This window comes from Chelonoidis abingdonii, chromosome 1 (genome assembly GCF_003597395.2).
Source record: "Chelonoidis abingdonii isolate Lonesome George chromosome 1, CheloAbing_2.0, whole genome shotgun sequence".
Taxonomy (NCBI): domain Eukaryota; kingdom Metazoa; phylum Chordata; order Testudines; family Testudinidae; genus Chelonoidis; species Chelonoidis abingdonii.
In genome coordinates, this window is record NC_133769.1 from 191,270,787 (window position 1) to 191,288,581 (window position 17,795).

At 38.6% G+C, this 17,795-nt stretch overlaps 1 protein-coding gene across 1 annotated transcript in view; it reads right to left on the reverse strand.

Moving 5' to 3' along the window:
* Window positions 1-17,795, reverse strand: part of TMPRSS15 (transmembrane serine protease 15) — a 92,241-nt gene that overhangs the window by 62,522 nt on the left and 11,924 nt on the right. Inside the window, exons 2-8 of the mRNA XM_032786010.1 lie at window positions 16,801-16,951; window positions 14,716-14,846; window positions 13,871-13,938; window positions 9,116-9,285; window positions 7,051-7,077; window positions 5,300-5,339; window positions 3,287-3,414 (exon numbers count right to left, since the gene is read on the reverse strand). Of these exons, the coding sequence (XP_032641901.1) occupies window positions 3,287-3,414; window positions 5,300-5,339; window positions 7,051-7,077; window positions 9,116-9,285; window positions 13,871-13,938; window positions 14,716-14,846; window positions 16,801-16,951 (715 nt within the window). The remainder of the gene's footprint in view (window positions 1-3,286; window positions 3,415-5,299; window positions 5,340-7,050; window positions 7,078-9,115; window positions 9,286-13,870; window positions 13,939-14,715; window positions 14,847-16,800; window positions 16,952-17,795) is intronic.

The following is a 17,795-nucleotide window of genomic DNA, read 5'->3' on the forward strand; positions in this document are numbered from 1 at the left end:
GGAGAAATCAAGTTTAGTTGTTTAAAGGGAAATAGCACTTTTTGTGTGCAAAAGCACTTGCAACAAGAATTATAAATTGGCTATAAATCTCATTGTAAAACTCTGTGGCGCTTCTGAAAAGCCAGACAACTTTAGCTATTATACGGCTGTATTAAGTCACTCTGAGGGATGGGACAGGAGTGATAAATCAAAGAGGTGGAAAACTTGGCAGGTCTCCCAAATGTGCACATGGCTTATTGCCATTCTGTACACTGGCTCTGCAAATGTTGCTAAGAAACCTAAATATAGAAGCCTGGAAAAGCTCTTCACTTTTGAGCATAAGATTTAAGAATCAAAATCTAAAATAAGGGTGATGGGCCGAATAACGTGTTGTCCTGAAACCAGACTTTTATTTTCCCCCAGGCTTTGAAGAGCAGCTTTCAGTGAAAATGTGAACTGAAAAGAATAGGTTGGATGTTTGATCCACCAGGCACAAATTAAAAGGAAAAGGATACCACCAGTAACTCCCTAGAACAGGCTGTAACTCCTGGATTTTGCTTTGTGAATACTCTATATCAAGCTCCTGTGTGACATAATTGCACACCATCTCTGTCTTAAAGACCCATGCAAGTTTGGACTCATTTTTACATATTCAATGCAATCTAAAGAAATATTGCTATAAGTAAGAAATAATGTTCTGATTTTTCAAAGGAACTGAGCATTCAAAGAGTCCTCTGAATTCTCTCTTATTTTACAAGTGTTTCTATTAGTTCTCTACAAAACATAAGCAAAATTTGTGAGCAAAATTGACCTCACAAGCAAACGTGGTCCTGCCTCAGTGCAGGGGGCTGGACTTGATGACTCTCAGGGTCCCTTCCAGCCCTGCATTTTATGATGCTATGAAAAAGTGTTATTTATTGTAATGAAAAAATATGCTATTACTGTTTAAAAAAGAGAGAGAGAGAAAAAAGATAAGTTTATTTCTTTGATTGTAGCAAGCAGAATACTTTGTATTACAGATAACATGGAACATTTATGTATGGCTTCAGATCACTGTACAAACTTTAGCTAAGTCATTGGCAGGAACTATTGCATCAAACATTGTTCTTAGTCAAAGGCCCAATTGCATAAACTACTGAATTCCCTCCAATTCCACTGATTTAATGGGAATTGATGGCTGGAATGAAGCCTATTTGGCTTAGTTTGTAGTGAAGTGCAAGATTACAAGAGATTTAAGAATGTGTGGTGGCTTTTTGTTTTAAAAAGCTTTTTTTCCTCTAGTGTTTTGTTCCAATCGTTAAAGAACTATATTTTTTTCCAAGATGGTCACTAACACAAGTCACAAGTCCCTGAAAGGAGGAAACTCAGGTGTCCAAAACCCTGATGGACTTGCAGAGTGATAAGTGGTGGTTCTCAGAGGGGAGCATAACTTGGTTTTGAGCTAAGTGTGAGGAGAAGAGTGAGATTCCACCCTAAGACAGGTACGAGCAAGTGATCAGAGAGACCAGAAGGGGGCAGAGGTGCAGTTAGCCCATAACAAGAGCAGTCAACAACTTGAAGAAGGGGCTCAGCACCATTTGACATCAGGCCTATACTTCAGAGGTTCATGAGTCATTTTTGGTACTATTTGATCAGTTTGTCACAACCCACTGGTTCCCTGGGGAGACAGATCAGCACTGTATATTGCTAACACTGTTGCAAGCATCACAAGGCATTCTGAGAAGGATTAAGAGTTAAAGATATGAGTGTGGAATGAAAGGTTTCTTTACAGGCGACAAAAGGCTGGAGGGGGAGGAAAGGAGAAAAGAATGGGTTAACTTGATGTTCCAGCTACACCCAAAGATAAGGAACTGACTCCAGCCCAAGGCCATTGCAAACATTCTGCTACCTGCCAAGAAGGAAGGCGGAGAGTCCACCACCCCCACACCACCCGACCAGCGGTGAGACAGGAGCGTGGTTGAACAAATTGCAGGGGCTGAGAAAAGGAGTGAGACAACAAGGTCAATGAGGGAAAAAGTTTTTGGAGAAAAGTTGAGAAGGCCACAGAAAGCTGGTTTGGACTGATACAAAGAGCATCTGGAGCAGAAGTCCCTGTACAAAACACCACCAAAAGAACCCAGGACTTAAAAGCCCTTCCGAGAGCCAAAGCAAGACGGAGATCACAGTGGACCCTGGATGACCCGTGCATGGGATAAGAACTTCATCCACCCCCTCCCTCTTCTTCTTACATTACATGCAGGCTTGGTCAGCCTCAGGTTGTGTGTGTGTGAGTATGAAAGTGGGTTAGGGCTGGGGTACTAATGCTTTCTTGCTTCCTCTGTGTGATGTGGGAGCAGTTCCAACACTCATCGCTGTTATTTTATTATCTTATTAATAAAGCTTTAAAATTCAGACACTTGGTGCTTTCTTCATCTCCTCCCCTAAAGATCCTGAGGCCTCAACCTGATCACCTGACACCTCAGGCAGATTGGTAACATAAATTTGTCACAAGTTCCATTGCAAACATTCTAGTAAGATGAAAACCAGGTTTGAGATAATAAATAAAGACCTATAAATTGCCTCAGTTCAGTAGAATCCCCCTGGTCAACAGTATTAAAAGCTAATTAAGAACAGTAAGCACTGGAAGAACATCAGATTGAAGTAGGATACTATTATCAACTGTCACAAGCAGGGACGGCTCTAGGTATTTTGCCGCCCCAAGCATGGCAGACAGGCTGCCTTCAGCAGCTTGCCTGGGGGAGGTCCCTGGTCCCGTGGATTCGGCAGCATGCCTGTGGGAGGTCCGCCAAAGCTGCAGGACTAGTGGACCCTCCACAGGCATGCCACTGAAGGCAACCTGCCTGCTGCCCTCGCGGCGACTGGCAGAGTGGCCCCCGTGGCTTGCCGCCCCAGGCACGTGCTTGGCGTGTTGGTACCTGGAGCCGCCCCTGGTCATAAGAGACATCTTTGTACTGGTTCCACCAAGAAATTAAGATTAATGCATCTTCGAGATGAGATATGTGGTTCTGCAGCAGCATAGCAACATAATTTGATAGCACAATGTTGGCTATCATTGATAAATTATTTGATAACAACTTTTCCATTACCTGAATATAGCTGGCTTATGCTGCTTCAGCATTATACCATACAAATATTCATAAAAATATCAAGTCAATCTGTAGTTTCATACATTTCTTGAAGAGTAAAATATCTTCTTGAATTCTGTTTTTCATTTCTGTTGAGATTGGTTTGGAAGATATTTTTGTTGCTTGATATATTGACAAGTACAAGCAGATATAAAGATTGATTCAGAGCTTTACATTCTTACCACATATTTTTTCAGATTCATCTGAACCATCTGGGCAGTTTGGTACTCCATCACAAAATAAGTCTTTACTTATGCAGTTTATGGCATCAGCACAAGGTTCCTCAGGAGGCAAACACTTCACTGAAATAATAATTGAGATAAGAAAAGGGGAAAAAAAGAAAATTATATTATAAAGGAAAAGTGACTTGCCTTTGGGACTCCAGCACAAGCCTGATTACACAACAGTTGTGTGAATTGTATGTCTAACTTGCTTATGATGTTTTTACATGCTCTGAGTCAATAAATAATATCTGAAAAACACATAAGAAAGGTGAATATTAAGTACAGAAGGGTGAATACGTTCAGAAATATGAAAACTGAATATTCACTTCTTGTTAGAACTATGCTCAAAACTAGGGTGGGTGGAAATCTTTTCATCACTTTTTTTTTTTCGCAAAATGAAAAAAAAATCATTTTTATTTGACTCAATTGGAAATTCATGTTTTCCTCCCCCAATCATTTCATCAATAATTGAAAATTTATCATGGAAAAGAATTCTCACATTTTGACCGGCACGAATAAAAAAGCCTTTTTCAGGACAAGTTTTAGTAATGTTATAAATCTCTGAGAAAAAAAAATCAATGTACAATTTTCTGCCTAGATTCTGCAATCAACTCCCTGGGGGTAGACCCTTAAATCTCTACAAAGTCGCACTAACAGGATTGCCCAAGGGTGTAAGCGTCCCTCCATATGGATCTAATAGTTGAATCAGGGCCAAAGAATGCAGTCCTGTCCCCATTTAAGTGAATAAGAATTCTGACAATGAAACAGGATTGAACCATAAAGACATTTTTGATAAGCATCACGGAAGTACATACCTGATGGTATGGAGGTGGGGAGAAGGGAAATCACTCAGTTCTATGTGCATTTGTTTTTGCCTTTGTTAGTAAATGCATATGAGTGAAGGTGGAAAAGATCTGACTTAAGAAAAAAGCTGCAAAATACTTCTAAGAACATAAGATTGGCCATACTGGATCAGACATATAGTCTTTGTATTGTATTTGCAATACAAACTGAAGGTGTAAGAAAGAAAATCTGACATTTTGCACTCAAGCAATAGGCTATACACTTCATAGCCTTTATATCATAGCCTATTTTATGCAGAATGGGAACGCTGGCCACGGCACTGGACACTTTTAATGAGAGTTCCATTTCCATAGGACAACCACCTAGGATAAGCAGAAGAACCTTAAACACACCATTCAATATAAAGCACAACACCCCTCTGAAGTATCACAAAGACAATGACCACAAATCTTGGTGAGATGCTTGAACTTAGTAAATTTCTAGACTCAATGAAAAAAAAACACGAAAAAACCTACACCAAATACCCAGAGAAGTACTTTGAATGAAATTAATATGCAATAAGAAGGTTGTGTTTACAAAAGATATCTTCAAGTCCATTTTCATTTCTATTAAAAAAAACAAACTGCACTGCTATCTTCTGGGCACAAGAAAACTGATAATTTGTTTGAAAACGCTTCTGTTTTATTTTGAGATTGAAGAACAAATTACCTCTAAATCACAATACATAGAGGAGTATAAATTGCTACTGTACATGTAAAAATTACTAATGCTTAGACATACCTGAAAGGCATTTGTGTTTCTCATACTTTTCCCTAATCAATGATTCTGGGAAATATTTTCAAAGGTACAAATGGCAGATAGGTACTAAACTTCCACTGAAAGCCAGTGAGAATTATGCACCAGAGTGTAATTTGTGTTTTTAAAAATATTCCTATAGTCCACAATTTGCAAAAATAGCTCTATTAATCCAACACGGTATACTATAAAATATCATTTGTGTTTAGGGCCCAATCTTGAAAGGTCTGCTTTGTGCATGGCTCTCCCTTTTCAGTCAATGGAAATTCTATGTATAAAGTATTTGTTGGGGCAGGCCCATAATTTGTAAAACTGAATGGATACCAAAGTCTTCTATGTAAAACATCAACCTTTTCACTATATTTAAATTATGAACCTGAAGTTGCTGAGGACTTGCTTGTAGTGAGTGGTTCTGAATCTATGTAAACAAACCATAAGATTAAAACATTTCAGAAGCACATTTCCTATTGCTTAAGGCCTAAAAAAGATCTTCCTACTATTGGAAAAGTGTTAATTGTTGCTTTAAAGAAGCTCATATTTGCTACTCTGCCATTGTCCAGAATCAAGCAGAGTTACCAACTTTCATGAGTCTCAAAACTCCAGCTCCTTCAGTCAGGTGAGAATCTCAGTTTTGATTTTCTAAATAGGAAAGTTTCTGTTGCTCCTGACTTTGTAGAAAAGCTTGAAAATGTTAACTTTAAAAGGTCAAAAAATCTGTAACATAACATAAATAATCCAACACATATTATTTTTAAATCTCATGATTTATTAAGCCAATCTCATCATAGATGTGTGTATACACACACACACACACACACTTCAGGTAGATACCAGGTTCTTCCATTAACAAACAATAGCATTATCTTGTATTCTCATGATATGCAAAGGTTCTGACCTGAATCTGATGGAAAGGGGCTTGTAGTGAGATTCACAGGATCTGCTAGAACAAAACACAGTTGAGATAACCCATAGTTTAGTTCTAATCTATATCTGTAAACATTCTAGCATGTAGATTTACTTTATTGATGGTTCTCAAAAAAAAATCTGAAAAGTTTGGGTGCTTATCTGTTGGTTAACACCTTCCTCTTAACCTTCCTAACAACAATCTATTTTTTACTTCTTACTCATGTTGCCTCAAAATCTCCCAACTCCTCCTGAAGCACCTTCTTCCTCTATCAAAGGCCCTTGGCTGCTGATTAAGGTATTGGGTATTGTGCTGCTTCTCGGCTCTCTGTGAGCTAAGATCAAGTGTGGTATCATTGTCAAGACCTCCTCAAGTGTGATCGTGTCATCTTTATGTCAAAAAGGATGTGTTATCACAGCCAATGAAGAGCATCTTTCAGCTCAAAAGATAGAGGTTTTGTTTTTGGAGGAAAAGCAGACCTGAGTTGCAAATCAGGTGCAAAATATGTGGTGTAGTTGACAACAAAGATGCTTATGTGTACATAGTGATTGATTATTTAGGGTACAGCTTTCTCTCATTACAATCGCTTGCAGGGTCCAGTTAGCTTTGAATTACACAAGGGAATCGCTACATATTTCAGTCTCTCCCTCTGACCCTCTTCTAACTGGCTTTAATTGCTCACTTTTGAATCTGAATTTGTAAGCAGCTGTGACAACATCTCCATATCAAGGAAAACCTAAGTGTGCCTTTCCCCATAAGATTTCCATTGAGAATTGATCCAAAGCTTAGCAAAGTTATTGCACTAACCAGCTCTCATAACATAAGTATGGATAGCTCTGGCCTTATCTAAACCAATCTGAACCTTTACGAAGTTTTTGTTTGGAGTCAATGGGTGGGCAAAGATTTATGCCTTTTTTTTTTCCCCACTTTTTTCCAGACTGGTTTAAATCACTAGACTCCAGGGACTTCCATACAAAATACAAAAGCTTATCTCCTCATTATAGGTGAGTTCAAGTCCAAGCATCTTGGATTATCTAAGGTATTACTTCAGGTAACATATCACTTTATGGGCTAGCTCCCCAGTTGCTGTACTGCAGTATATCTCCAATGAAGTCAATGCAGCTATGCAAATTTACACAAGATGAATATCTGGCCCTACATTTGTTATCATACGTTACTTGTGCACACAAGCTAGTTTTCATTTATAAGAAGTACTGACCTGATGATGTTAGAGGTAGGCTTGTAGTCAGAATTTCAGGAGCTGTTTGAACAAAATCAAGTGTAAACTTTCTGTATAAAGTATTTTGGAATTTCACATTAGTGTAGGAATATTGCAAATATTTTTGAGACTGTTTTTTACTTGAATGTTCCTCTGAGCCATTTGAAATTTTCCAATTCTCTCTTGGTGAATATCTTACCTCTCTTTCAGCTTTTCCTCCCACTCTGCAAGCTCACCGAGGATTACAGCTTTACATTAAGCCTTTCTCCCATCTCTCTCTCTCATGCATACAGGCTCCTCAATCCCTATTCCTTCTTCTCTTCAAGAAGGATTTTATAGAGAACGTGTGTCTGGGGACTCATCTGTGACTGTCAGAAGGGACATATCTTTTCAAGCAGCCATCTTGAGTCATATTATCATTTATATTACAGTACTCTTTGAGGCATGTGCATCTCATTAGACAATATTTGGATCAGTTAAACGAGCTGAAATTAAAATGGGTGTGGCAGCAATTTTCCAAAAAAAAAAAAGTTACTTTCTATCACTATGGAAGCTGTGGGATCATAGACAAGTCACTTCACCTTTGTGCCTCAATTTTCTCATCTGTAAAATGGAGATGAGACTTTTCTTGCTATAGCATGTTGAGATTTAGGAAGTTAAAGTGCTATATACAATTATCATTCCAATTATTAATTGGATGCTCAATTCCCAATATCACATTGTTGCAGTAGTCCTGGAGGAATACACAGTTGTTGTCTAATTTTAAGTCAGACTTGTTACTCCCTCACAGCAAGAAAAGTTTGGCTACTCCGAAGCTCACAAGTAGATATATTGCCCTTGTTCATAATTTTCTTCTACAGAATTTCTGGGACATAGTGGTCAATCATTGCCCACAATGATGTGCTGTTATATAGAAAAAAAAAACTTCTAGATAGTTCAAATAGTCAAGATAAATAACGAGATCAAGGCTCTGAATTTAGTCATTGAATACCTAAAGTATCTAGCATGAAATGTGCCTTTAGAATATAGAGTATAAGAGACTTTACACACCAGATGTCTTCCTCCCCTTATGAAGCTACCTATTAGTATCTCCAACAGAAGTTGAAAATGTCAGTTAATCAACTTCCACTTCAAGGGATTCAAATTATTTTTTTATCCTCTTCCTCCCTGAGATCCTGTTCTGAAACTCATTGAAGTCAATGAGAAGATTCCTACTTATTTCACTGGGCTTTGGATCAGGTCTTATCTATTGCTCATACATCTCTTCCCTCTGGTATCGAGGGTCCCAGCATCACTTTTTAATCATATTTATGATGCTTAGAATCACCTCATCCACTTATTGACAAGTCAGAGTTTTTCCTTTCAGGTTAAATGCAACTGAATCTTCAAAGCCTTTTAAATTCTCTTCTTAATGTTTGTTTTCACTTACCTGAGATCCCACTTTCAGCAATGAGTAAGATATATCATCCTTCTTTCCCTTATCTTCCCCCACAAGTGAAGCAGAACATCTCACTTTCTATGAAGACTAGAACTTCTTACTACCCCTGGTCCGAATGTTGGGTAAAATAACTGTATTTACTTATGAAATAGCATTATTGGGCCTTAATTACATTACCTTGAAGGACATTGGTAGGCATCACAAATGATGAACACCATAAATAAAGGATTAATATTATGGAATTTCACTGGGAGTCCACCATTATTTTACCTTCTTGTTTCCTTTTTATATATCACATTGACACAGCCTTCTGTGAAGAAGGCTCTACATGGCTCCCCATGTGGTTTGTCAATGCTGCTTCCAGATTGGCTAAAGGAGATTACTTGTGAACAGCTCACAGGCTATTGGTCAAAATTTTCAAAAGTATTTAGGTACCTAACTCCCACTGAGGATTTGGGCCTTCTTCCCTACAGCTTCTGATTATGTAGCCTCTGTTGTGCCAGCTAGTAAAGGCATCTCCTGTAATGAAATTTTCATGGGTGGACTTGTATACCTGCACACATGCCATTGCAGGATTGAGTGTCAACATCTGCAATTGACTTATATGTCAAGGTTTCAAAGAAAGCAAATAATTTTCATAGTTACCTGTGATTTCTATGCTGTTCACATCAATGTTAATAGTCTGCAAAAGGCTAGTTTTATTTGCTTCAATACCTAAAACCAGTTCATTCTTTGCTTTCTCATTAGATACCCACTGTGCAAAGTATAGGTTGAATATTACGATAATGCTGCCATTTCTGCCAAACAGAAAACATCACAGAAAAAAAACCAAGTTAATCACATAAAATACCAAGTGAATAAAATATATGACATTTTTTAAAATAAAGATTAGATTTTTTTTTTCCTAAAAGATATTCTCTGTTTCAAACAAGAATTATTTTGGTGAAGTTCTGTTGCCAGTGTTTATATAGGATATCAGACTAGATGATCACAGTGGTCTCTTCTGGCTACAGAATATATGAATCTAAGGAGGATCTTGTTCTAATTACCAGGGCATCACTTTAAATGAAATCTGGTTCCATCCACTAAACTCAAACTGTCAGGGTATAATGGACAGGCAACTAGAGATATGGGGAAAGGGACTAATTTTTAAAAAGAACTGACCATCTTAGAAACTTGTGGTCTGACTATCCTTTCACTTACATTGCCGTAAATCAAAAGTAACTCCATTTATGTCAAAGGAGTGAATGGTATTATATTGGTGTAAATGAAAGGAGAATCAGGACCTGTGTTTTGCTAAACCCACACTGAGTCTTGATTAGGTCTCATATTTTAGGCTTTATAACAATGACAGATAGCCTTGAAATATCCACATGATAAAACATCATGTAAAGTACTCATTTTTGTGACCCAAAAGTTAAGTATGTTTGTGACACAGGTGGATTCCATAAGCACTGGGACTGCTCGCATGAAACAATACAGCGTGAAATCGTGGTCTCACTGAAGTCAATGGCAAAATTTCCATTCATTTCTTTGGGGGCAGGCTTTCATTTAAAGTGATGCCCTGGTAATTAGAGCAGGGCAAGATTTTCAGCAGAAATGTTATTTCACTAATAAACACAGATTTGTGAGACCAAAACATGGTGAATTTCTCTCAACTTTGGCAAGTTATCTCCCTTGAAAAAAAACAAATATAAAATTTCAAAATGAATCATTTTGACATGTCCAAACTGAGATAATTTGATTTTGGGTGTTAGATTCACAAGGGGACTTAGGTGACATTCCCATAAGTGAGAAGGTGGTAGTGGTGGTATCCCGTTAAGCCCACTAGAACTCACAGCCAACTGGACTGTGGGAAACCCAGGTTCAAATTCCCACTCTGGACAGGGCTGGCTCCAGGCCCCAGCATGCCAAGCACGTGCTTGGGGCAGTATGCCGTGGGGGGTGCTCTGCCAGCTGCCCGGAGGGCGACAGGTGGCTCCGGTGGAATGGCTCTAGCCATTTCGCCGCCCCAAGCATGGTGGCATGCCGCGGGGGCCCTCTGCCACTCGTTGGTCCTGTGGCTTCGGTGGAGCATCCGCAGGCACAGCTGGGGGAGGTCCACCAGAGCTGCAGGACCAGCGGACCCTCCACAGCCACGTCTGCGGGAGATACACTGGAGCTGCGGAACCAGCGAACGGCAGAGCGCCCCCCACGGAGTGCCACTGTGCTTGGGGCGGTGAAATGGCTAGAGCTGGCCCTGACTCTGGAGATGAACCTTGAACCAAGGTCTCTCATACCCCAGATAGCTGTCCTTATCACCAAGATATCAGGTCTTTCCCATTGAAGCTGTCCCACTTTCTATAAGTAATTAAATATTAATTGGAACTGGAACCTGGGTGTGCCCCTTTCCAGGTGAATGCTCTAATCACCAAGATATAGAGTTGCTTGCTCTCTCTTGGCCCAGTGAATATTTCACTGATTGAATACAAAGTGGAACAGCTTCAACAGGCAAAACTGAAAGAATACCGAATAGCCAGTTGTTCACCTGGTATATAGGAGATTGGGGTTCAAGTTCCTGCTCCAGAGTGGAGATATGAACCCAGGTTTCCCACTTTCCAGGTAAATGCCCTTGATATAAAAGAGGACAGAACCTGTTTCGTGAATGGCCTTAAGTCCCTAATATTTCTTTTGCTTTTATTAAGAAACATTTAAAGTTGTCTACAATGGAGAAAAAAAACAAAAACACGTCATTTAACCTGCAACAATTTTTCTGACTTTTTGATTCACCAAAAATTGCCCCAAAATTCAGTTTTGAGTCAGCCCCAAACCATTTCCTCCTGATTTTTCAGAACTGCCGTCAAACTGAAGAAGTATCTAGTCACCCGGTTCTAGTGGTGACCCCTGTTATTCAGGTCTATACTTATAGCAACATCTTGGTTGAGTTGAATACATAATTTTGCTTACTGGAGAAAAGGATATTTTCTCTCCTTGCTGAAAAACAGCAGTGACCATCCTTATTGCAAAGCATTTGTGCTAGCAGAGTGCCACTGATTCAACAGCACTCTTTGATATGAGGTGATTAATCCTATCACTGCACTGAGCACAGTTAGCAATATATTAATAGACTAATTTCTTAAATGATTCTGATAACCTCTAGGCCATGCTGAGTAAACAAAAGCTTATATTGCTATCTTTGTGACTCAGCTGAGTTCCAAGGATGAAACAATAACCAGTGTAAACATTTTTTTATGAAAAGAGTCAACTAGAAAACGATTGCTGAGTCAAAGTAATCATTTAAGTATTTTCACAGTGGACAGGAATAGAGATTATTCCAAAGAATTTAGGGGCCTGATACAAATTGAAATCAACGGACTCTACCTGTGACTTCACAGGGGTTTGGCTCTCCCTTCAGCTGCACAAAAGGAAAAGAAAAGGAAAACAACCTATTTTGCCATAAAATGTCTAGAGGGCGTAAATGAACAGGAATGTGTTGGGGGGATGGGAATAGGGAGCCTCAAACCTCAGGAAAATCAACCCACTTAGGGTAAATCTACACTGCTGCTGGGGGTATCATTTCTGTCTTGGGTAAATGTACCTGTGCTAGCTATGATTGAGCCAGCATGTGAAAAATAATAATCTAGCCACAACAATAATCCCACTTGTACCCCCTGGTGCTTGAGTGTCTAGCGCAAGCCACTGCGTATGTTGCAGCAGTCATGTCCCCACAGCAACATCATTACTTTTAGCACTCTAGATCAATCAGAGCTAGTGTGAATATGTCTATCTAACCTGGAAATTGCTCCCTAGCTGCAGTGTAGGTCAACCCTAAGATGAGGCATTTTTTCTAAAATCTGAATGTTTGTCAGGTGCATAAATATTAATTAAAATCTACTGGGGAGGGGAGCGGTGAAAATGAAACACATGTTATTTTGAAGCTCACAAAAATAGAAATAATTTTAGATATGTAATCATCTATGATTAGGAAAATGGCTGTGGGAGAATATTTCATGCTTACTTACACTTCACTAACATTTCCTCCTGTATGCTTATAAATGGAGAAAATAGCTCTTTACAGATATATGAACACCCTACACTTTTAAATACATATTAATAGGGCTGCTCTGGGATTCTCTCTCTCTCTCTCTCTCTCTGTTTCTCTCATTTCAGTCTCTTACAATTGTATTAAAAGGAATGAAAATGCAGTGTTGGGTTTCCATGTCTCTTCTCTTTTCTCTACTGAAAGCCTGATTCTCTGTAGTCATTTATGCCAATTCAGAGTCAGCTATGCCAATGCAGGGTTTACAATACTACTAGATCGGAAAAGCAATATTTTACATGTACTCTGCAATGAAGTAACGGAGAATCAGATGTTTTGTTTTATTGTTTTGGAAGATTTTGTGTGTGTGGGGGGGAAAGTATTGTTATGGGCATAGTACTTACATATTCTTCTGTCTGTCTGATACAATCCTTGAATGTATGGTACATCAACAGATATTGCTCAAGAGCATTACTTTCTGCTTCAGTCGAACTGATGTCTCCTGCTCTTGTACAAGTTAACATTGTCTGATGACCTGATTTTGAGCCTTTTTTGAACTCTCAAGCCCTGATTCAGCGATCCATCCCTAAGCCTGAGGTCAAGTGCTCTGCTGTATGCCTTTGAAGCTACATTGAGCATGTCCTGAAGTTGTTAGTGAATAGGGATCGTCCTGAGAATATGTCTGCTGAATCAGGACCGCACTGAAACATGAGCGGATAGGACTGAATTCAAGTTAGGTTAGACTTGTGGCATAAATGGCATGAGGGATATTGGAAAATAAAGCTAACCATCCTTTAATAAAACAGAGTACACCCCACATTTTATATTGTAGAAAATACATGAAGTGTGGGTCTGTCTAGGTTATAATAGTAGCCTAATCACTACCACCGAGAAGAGCTGATCTTAAACTGTTGTACATTGATGTGGCTCCATTGGTGCTAGGTCAGTGTAAATCAGCTGAGGATCTGTCCCTCAATCTTGAAATTGTCTTTTGTTGTCTCAGCCACCAAGGCCTGGGAACACCATGGATGAAGCACACTCACTTGAAAAAGGCAAACACATTTTCTGTGAAAATTTTTACAGATTTTGACTTTTTTTTTGGCTTTGGAAGAGAAGCACTGTATATTGGTTGACACCCTTTGGCCAAGGCTTGGCATTGTATCAATAGGTTCTGAGAAGAAGCTGTATCCAGAGGAATATAACTACACTGTGCTTTCCACAATAGTGTTCATCAAAGAAAGGAGAGAGATGAAATGTCCCAATGGACCCCTTTGAGAGAGAGAATCTTTTTTATGCACTGTCGACATTCATAATCTAATGAGAATTTTTAAACTTTAAAATTATGAACTATAGTATATACCCACTTGAACTGCAAAACTTCAGAGTTCTTATAGTCATTCTTCAGCTCACTTGCTTGATAGATTTCATTTATCTATACAAAAAATATGAAAAATTGTGAAGAACTACAATAGTTAGAAATATACACAGTTACACATTACAATTATGATTTTAACACTGCACGTGTTTTTCTTCCTAAATGAAATATGCTCCTTGAGGTGACTGAAATTGACATTTTTGTCAGTTTCACTGCTGCTATTCAAATAATAGTGGTTAAAGGGACAAGAATCATGTCAATTTCAGCCACAAGCTACCAGAGTTCCTAGATAGCCAGACCATGGCATTGAGGACAGGGATCAAGGGATATCAGGGTATGTCTACACTACCCGCCAGATTGGAGGGCAGCGATCGATCCAGCGTGGATTGATTGATTACATCCAGTCTAGACCTGATAAATTGACCCCCGAGCACTCTCCTGTCAACTCCTGTACTCCAGTGCCATGACAGGCACAGGCAGAGTCGATGAGGGAGCAGCAGAAATCGACTCACCGTGGTGAAGATACCTCGGTAAGTCGATCTAAGTACATTGACTTCAGCTGCGTGAATAATGTAGCTGAAGTTGCATAACTTAGATCAACCTCCCCCCCCACAGGGTAGACCAGGGCTCAATGTCCTGTGGTCCTGTGCCAGCTGAATCCCCAGGCAGATTTCTCATGGAACCATCTCATATTTGATGAATCTGCATTTTCCAAAAATGTTATGTCAGAAATTTCCTAACCAGTTATAACCGATATTAGATGCCTTTAAGCAATCAATACAATTAATGACATGTTATCTTTTATATCCTCTTGAATTAACCATAGACTCTTACCAATTGTTGAACATCAAAGGCAAGAGTCTTGAAGTCAGCTGATGAGTTGTCTCGTAAACCAGGGCTGAATGATGCTCCTGACAGTATTTTAAATGTTCCTGTGGGTGCATGACTGTTTCCATATACTTCAGCTGGATTATTTAAAGAAAAACAAAACATTGGAAGTTTTGAATTATGTAGAATTGTAAGCAAGAGGTTGCATTTGACGTTTCCAGTAAAGATCATCATAAAATATTGCTACCCTCTCCTTTCACATTCTATTCAGAGCTTTTCTTTGCATTGTACTGATTTCAAAAGAAAAGTCAGATTCTTTTCAGCTGCTTAAAGGACACTATTTCACAATGCTAACAACTTTAAATCCATGCTATTTCTTTCTAATCCTATTACTTCCAATTATATCTTCATTTCAGAGCTTTCTGGAACCACTATATTACCCACTGAAAGAGGCAATGACTGGTCAGCTTCCTCCAGCTAGAGCAACTGACAGATACAAGTGAAGCATGGGGCAATGAGCTATTAAAAGTTTGTCAGTTCTTGGACTGCAGGCACCAAGATCTCACATTGTTGGCTTTCTACAGTTAAAAGCTCTGTGAACTTCTAAATACACATACACCCCTTTGAGATACAGCTTTGAAAATACTGCTTTCGCTGAACTAATTATTATACGGTATGTCTGACTGACCTTTTCTACCAGAACGTACATGATTGTGTGGATTAATTTATAAAAAACCAAGTTCAAACAGGAATTAATTCAAGGAAAATCCTGTGGCCTGTGGCATACTGAAGGTCAGATTAAAAGATCACAGTGGTCCCTTGTGGCTTTATAATCTATGAAAAAAAATGTGAAAGTAGGTAGTACAGGCTAGATCCAGAAAAGGACAGACATCTCACTGCCACTTTAGGCACCTAAGTCCAACATTTACGCACCAGTACAGTTCTCAACCCCCCGTCCAGCTGCTGCCCAACTCTGCAGGCATCTAAAGTCTCTAGAGCAGCTAAATTTCTGCCATTAAAGTCCCCATGGTGCCTAAAAATCTGCTAGTGAGCATGTACACAGCTGCCTCAGTCTAGGCACCCAGGTGCCTATCTCACACCTAAGTCCCAGCAGGATCTTCAGACTAGATGTTTCCTCACCTATCTCATTTGCCAGAATCCAGTTTGGTAGTTCCAAAAAAAAATAAAAAAATAAAAAAATAAAAAGAGGTTCACTGCCATATGCCCCATATAATGATTTTGCAAAAAGTATTTTAAAAAGAAATAAGAAAGTTAAAAGGATTCATGTCTGCACTTTCCCATTAGAAATGTCATTGACATTGAAATATTCCTGTGACAGATTTTGATTTTAGTGAGACTGCATTTTCCTATGGAAAATTTATTTATTTATTTTTTTTAACTAGCACTGACTGTGACTGTAACCTACCTTAACTATTGAGGGCTTGACTGTGCAATGTGCCAAGAACCTACTACTACAGGTGAATGCCTTCACATCTCACTAGCCACAAGGTTGGGAGATGAAGGCACTGTGCAGAATGGCAGTGCAAATCAAAATATTACATAAACTAGTAACATTGTTTGTCTCTTAAAAATGTGATCCCAAGACGTGCTGAGAATCTGCAACACTACATGGAAGTCAGTACCTCACAGGATCAAGCCAGAAGCTTGTAAAATAAAATGGTATTCCGATAAAGGACATTTACAAAAATGATACAGCCTACTTTAATGAAAAACAAAACAAAAACAAAAATACCCCAACCAGTACTTTTAATTTTTCCTCTGACACATCTGATCAAATATCATAATCTTTACTATTTAGATTAAAGTCCAGGGGCCTGGCCAAAAGCCCACTGAAGTTGGTAAGTGTCTTCCCATCAACTTCAGTGAACTTTAGATCAGGCCTGAAGTGCTTAAATTTTTGCTTATCTTGTTTGTACCAATTATCAGTGGGAAAAAATGGTAATGAATCTTTTTAAAGCAACAGAGTAACAGCAGAGCATGAAACAAAAAATAATTAAATGACAACAGTTGTCTTCCAAGTCTGAACACTTACCAGAGAGCTCCTTTAAAAGTTAAATCTTGACTACTTACCTTGTTGTGACTCCTTGATTAGTATCCACGAAAGTGTAATTAATCCAGCACAAACACACACAAAAATTGCAAGCAGAGCTGCAAGCCAGATTTTAAAGTCACTAAGAGGGATACTTCTCTTATATAATGCTTTTTTCAGATTCATTTCCAGCTAGGAAGTTTATATCAATTAAGAATTGTCACTAGAAACATATAAGCATGACAAAGAGGGCAGTGATCTACATGAACAGATATTTATAGGAGAAATTTGTAAATTAATTGTACCATTAATCTTCATTTACTTTCAGTCAGTATGATGTAATTTTTATATCATTCCTGAATGGTTATATCAATGTACACTATATGCTGGTATAAACAGAAAATAAAATTCTCATTAAGGAAGATGATAATGTCTAAGATAAAAAATACGTGTGCAAACAGCTACCCAAAGTTGTAAATGTTAATCATCAGCTTTATAATTACCTGTCATTTGCCAATTTTAAATTTAAAATAAATGTTATGAATACAGTTTATTGCGGTTTGGTTTACTATTTCAGGAGTAAATATGTAAGTATGTGGTCTGGTCACATGCCTTTGCATACCTTGCTGAGTCATAGCAGCCATTACTTACAGGCTATGTGGAACATTTACAGGAAGGTTAAGTTCTTCCAGAGTCCATTGTCTTTGTTGATGGGCCATCAGAACTATCTGGCTTTTTCACTGTTGTACCTGAAAGGTTTGTTGTGAGTGCCATTCAGAGCTAGCACATTTGAAATACAGATTCAAAGTCAATATTCCTAACTTTAGAAACAAAAATTATACATGCATACAAATAGGATAATCCTATTCAGCAAATCATAACTTTTCCAGTGACACCTCACATGACCTGTCCAGTACAAAATGCATCATAATTATACCATAATAATATCGCTGTGAAGAATATGGTCACGTCCTTCATCTGGCAACTCTTCCATCAAAGTCATCAAGAGTTCTCTGCATAAAGTTTAAGTGAATAC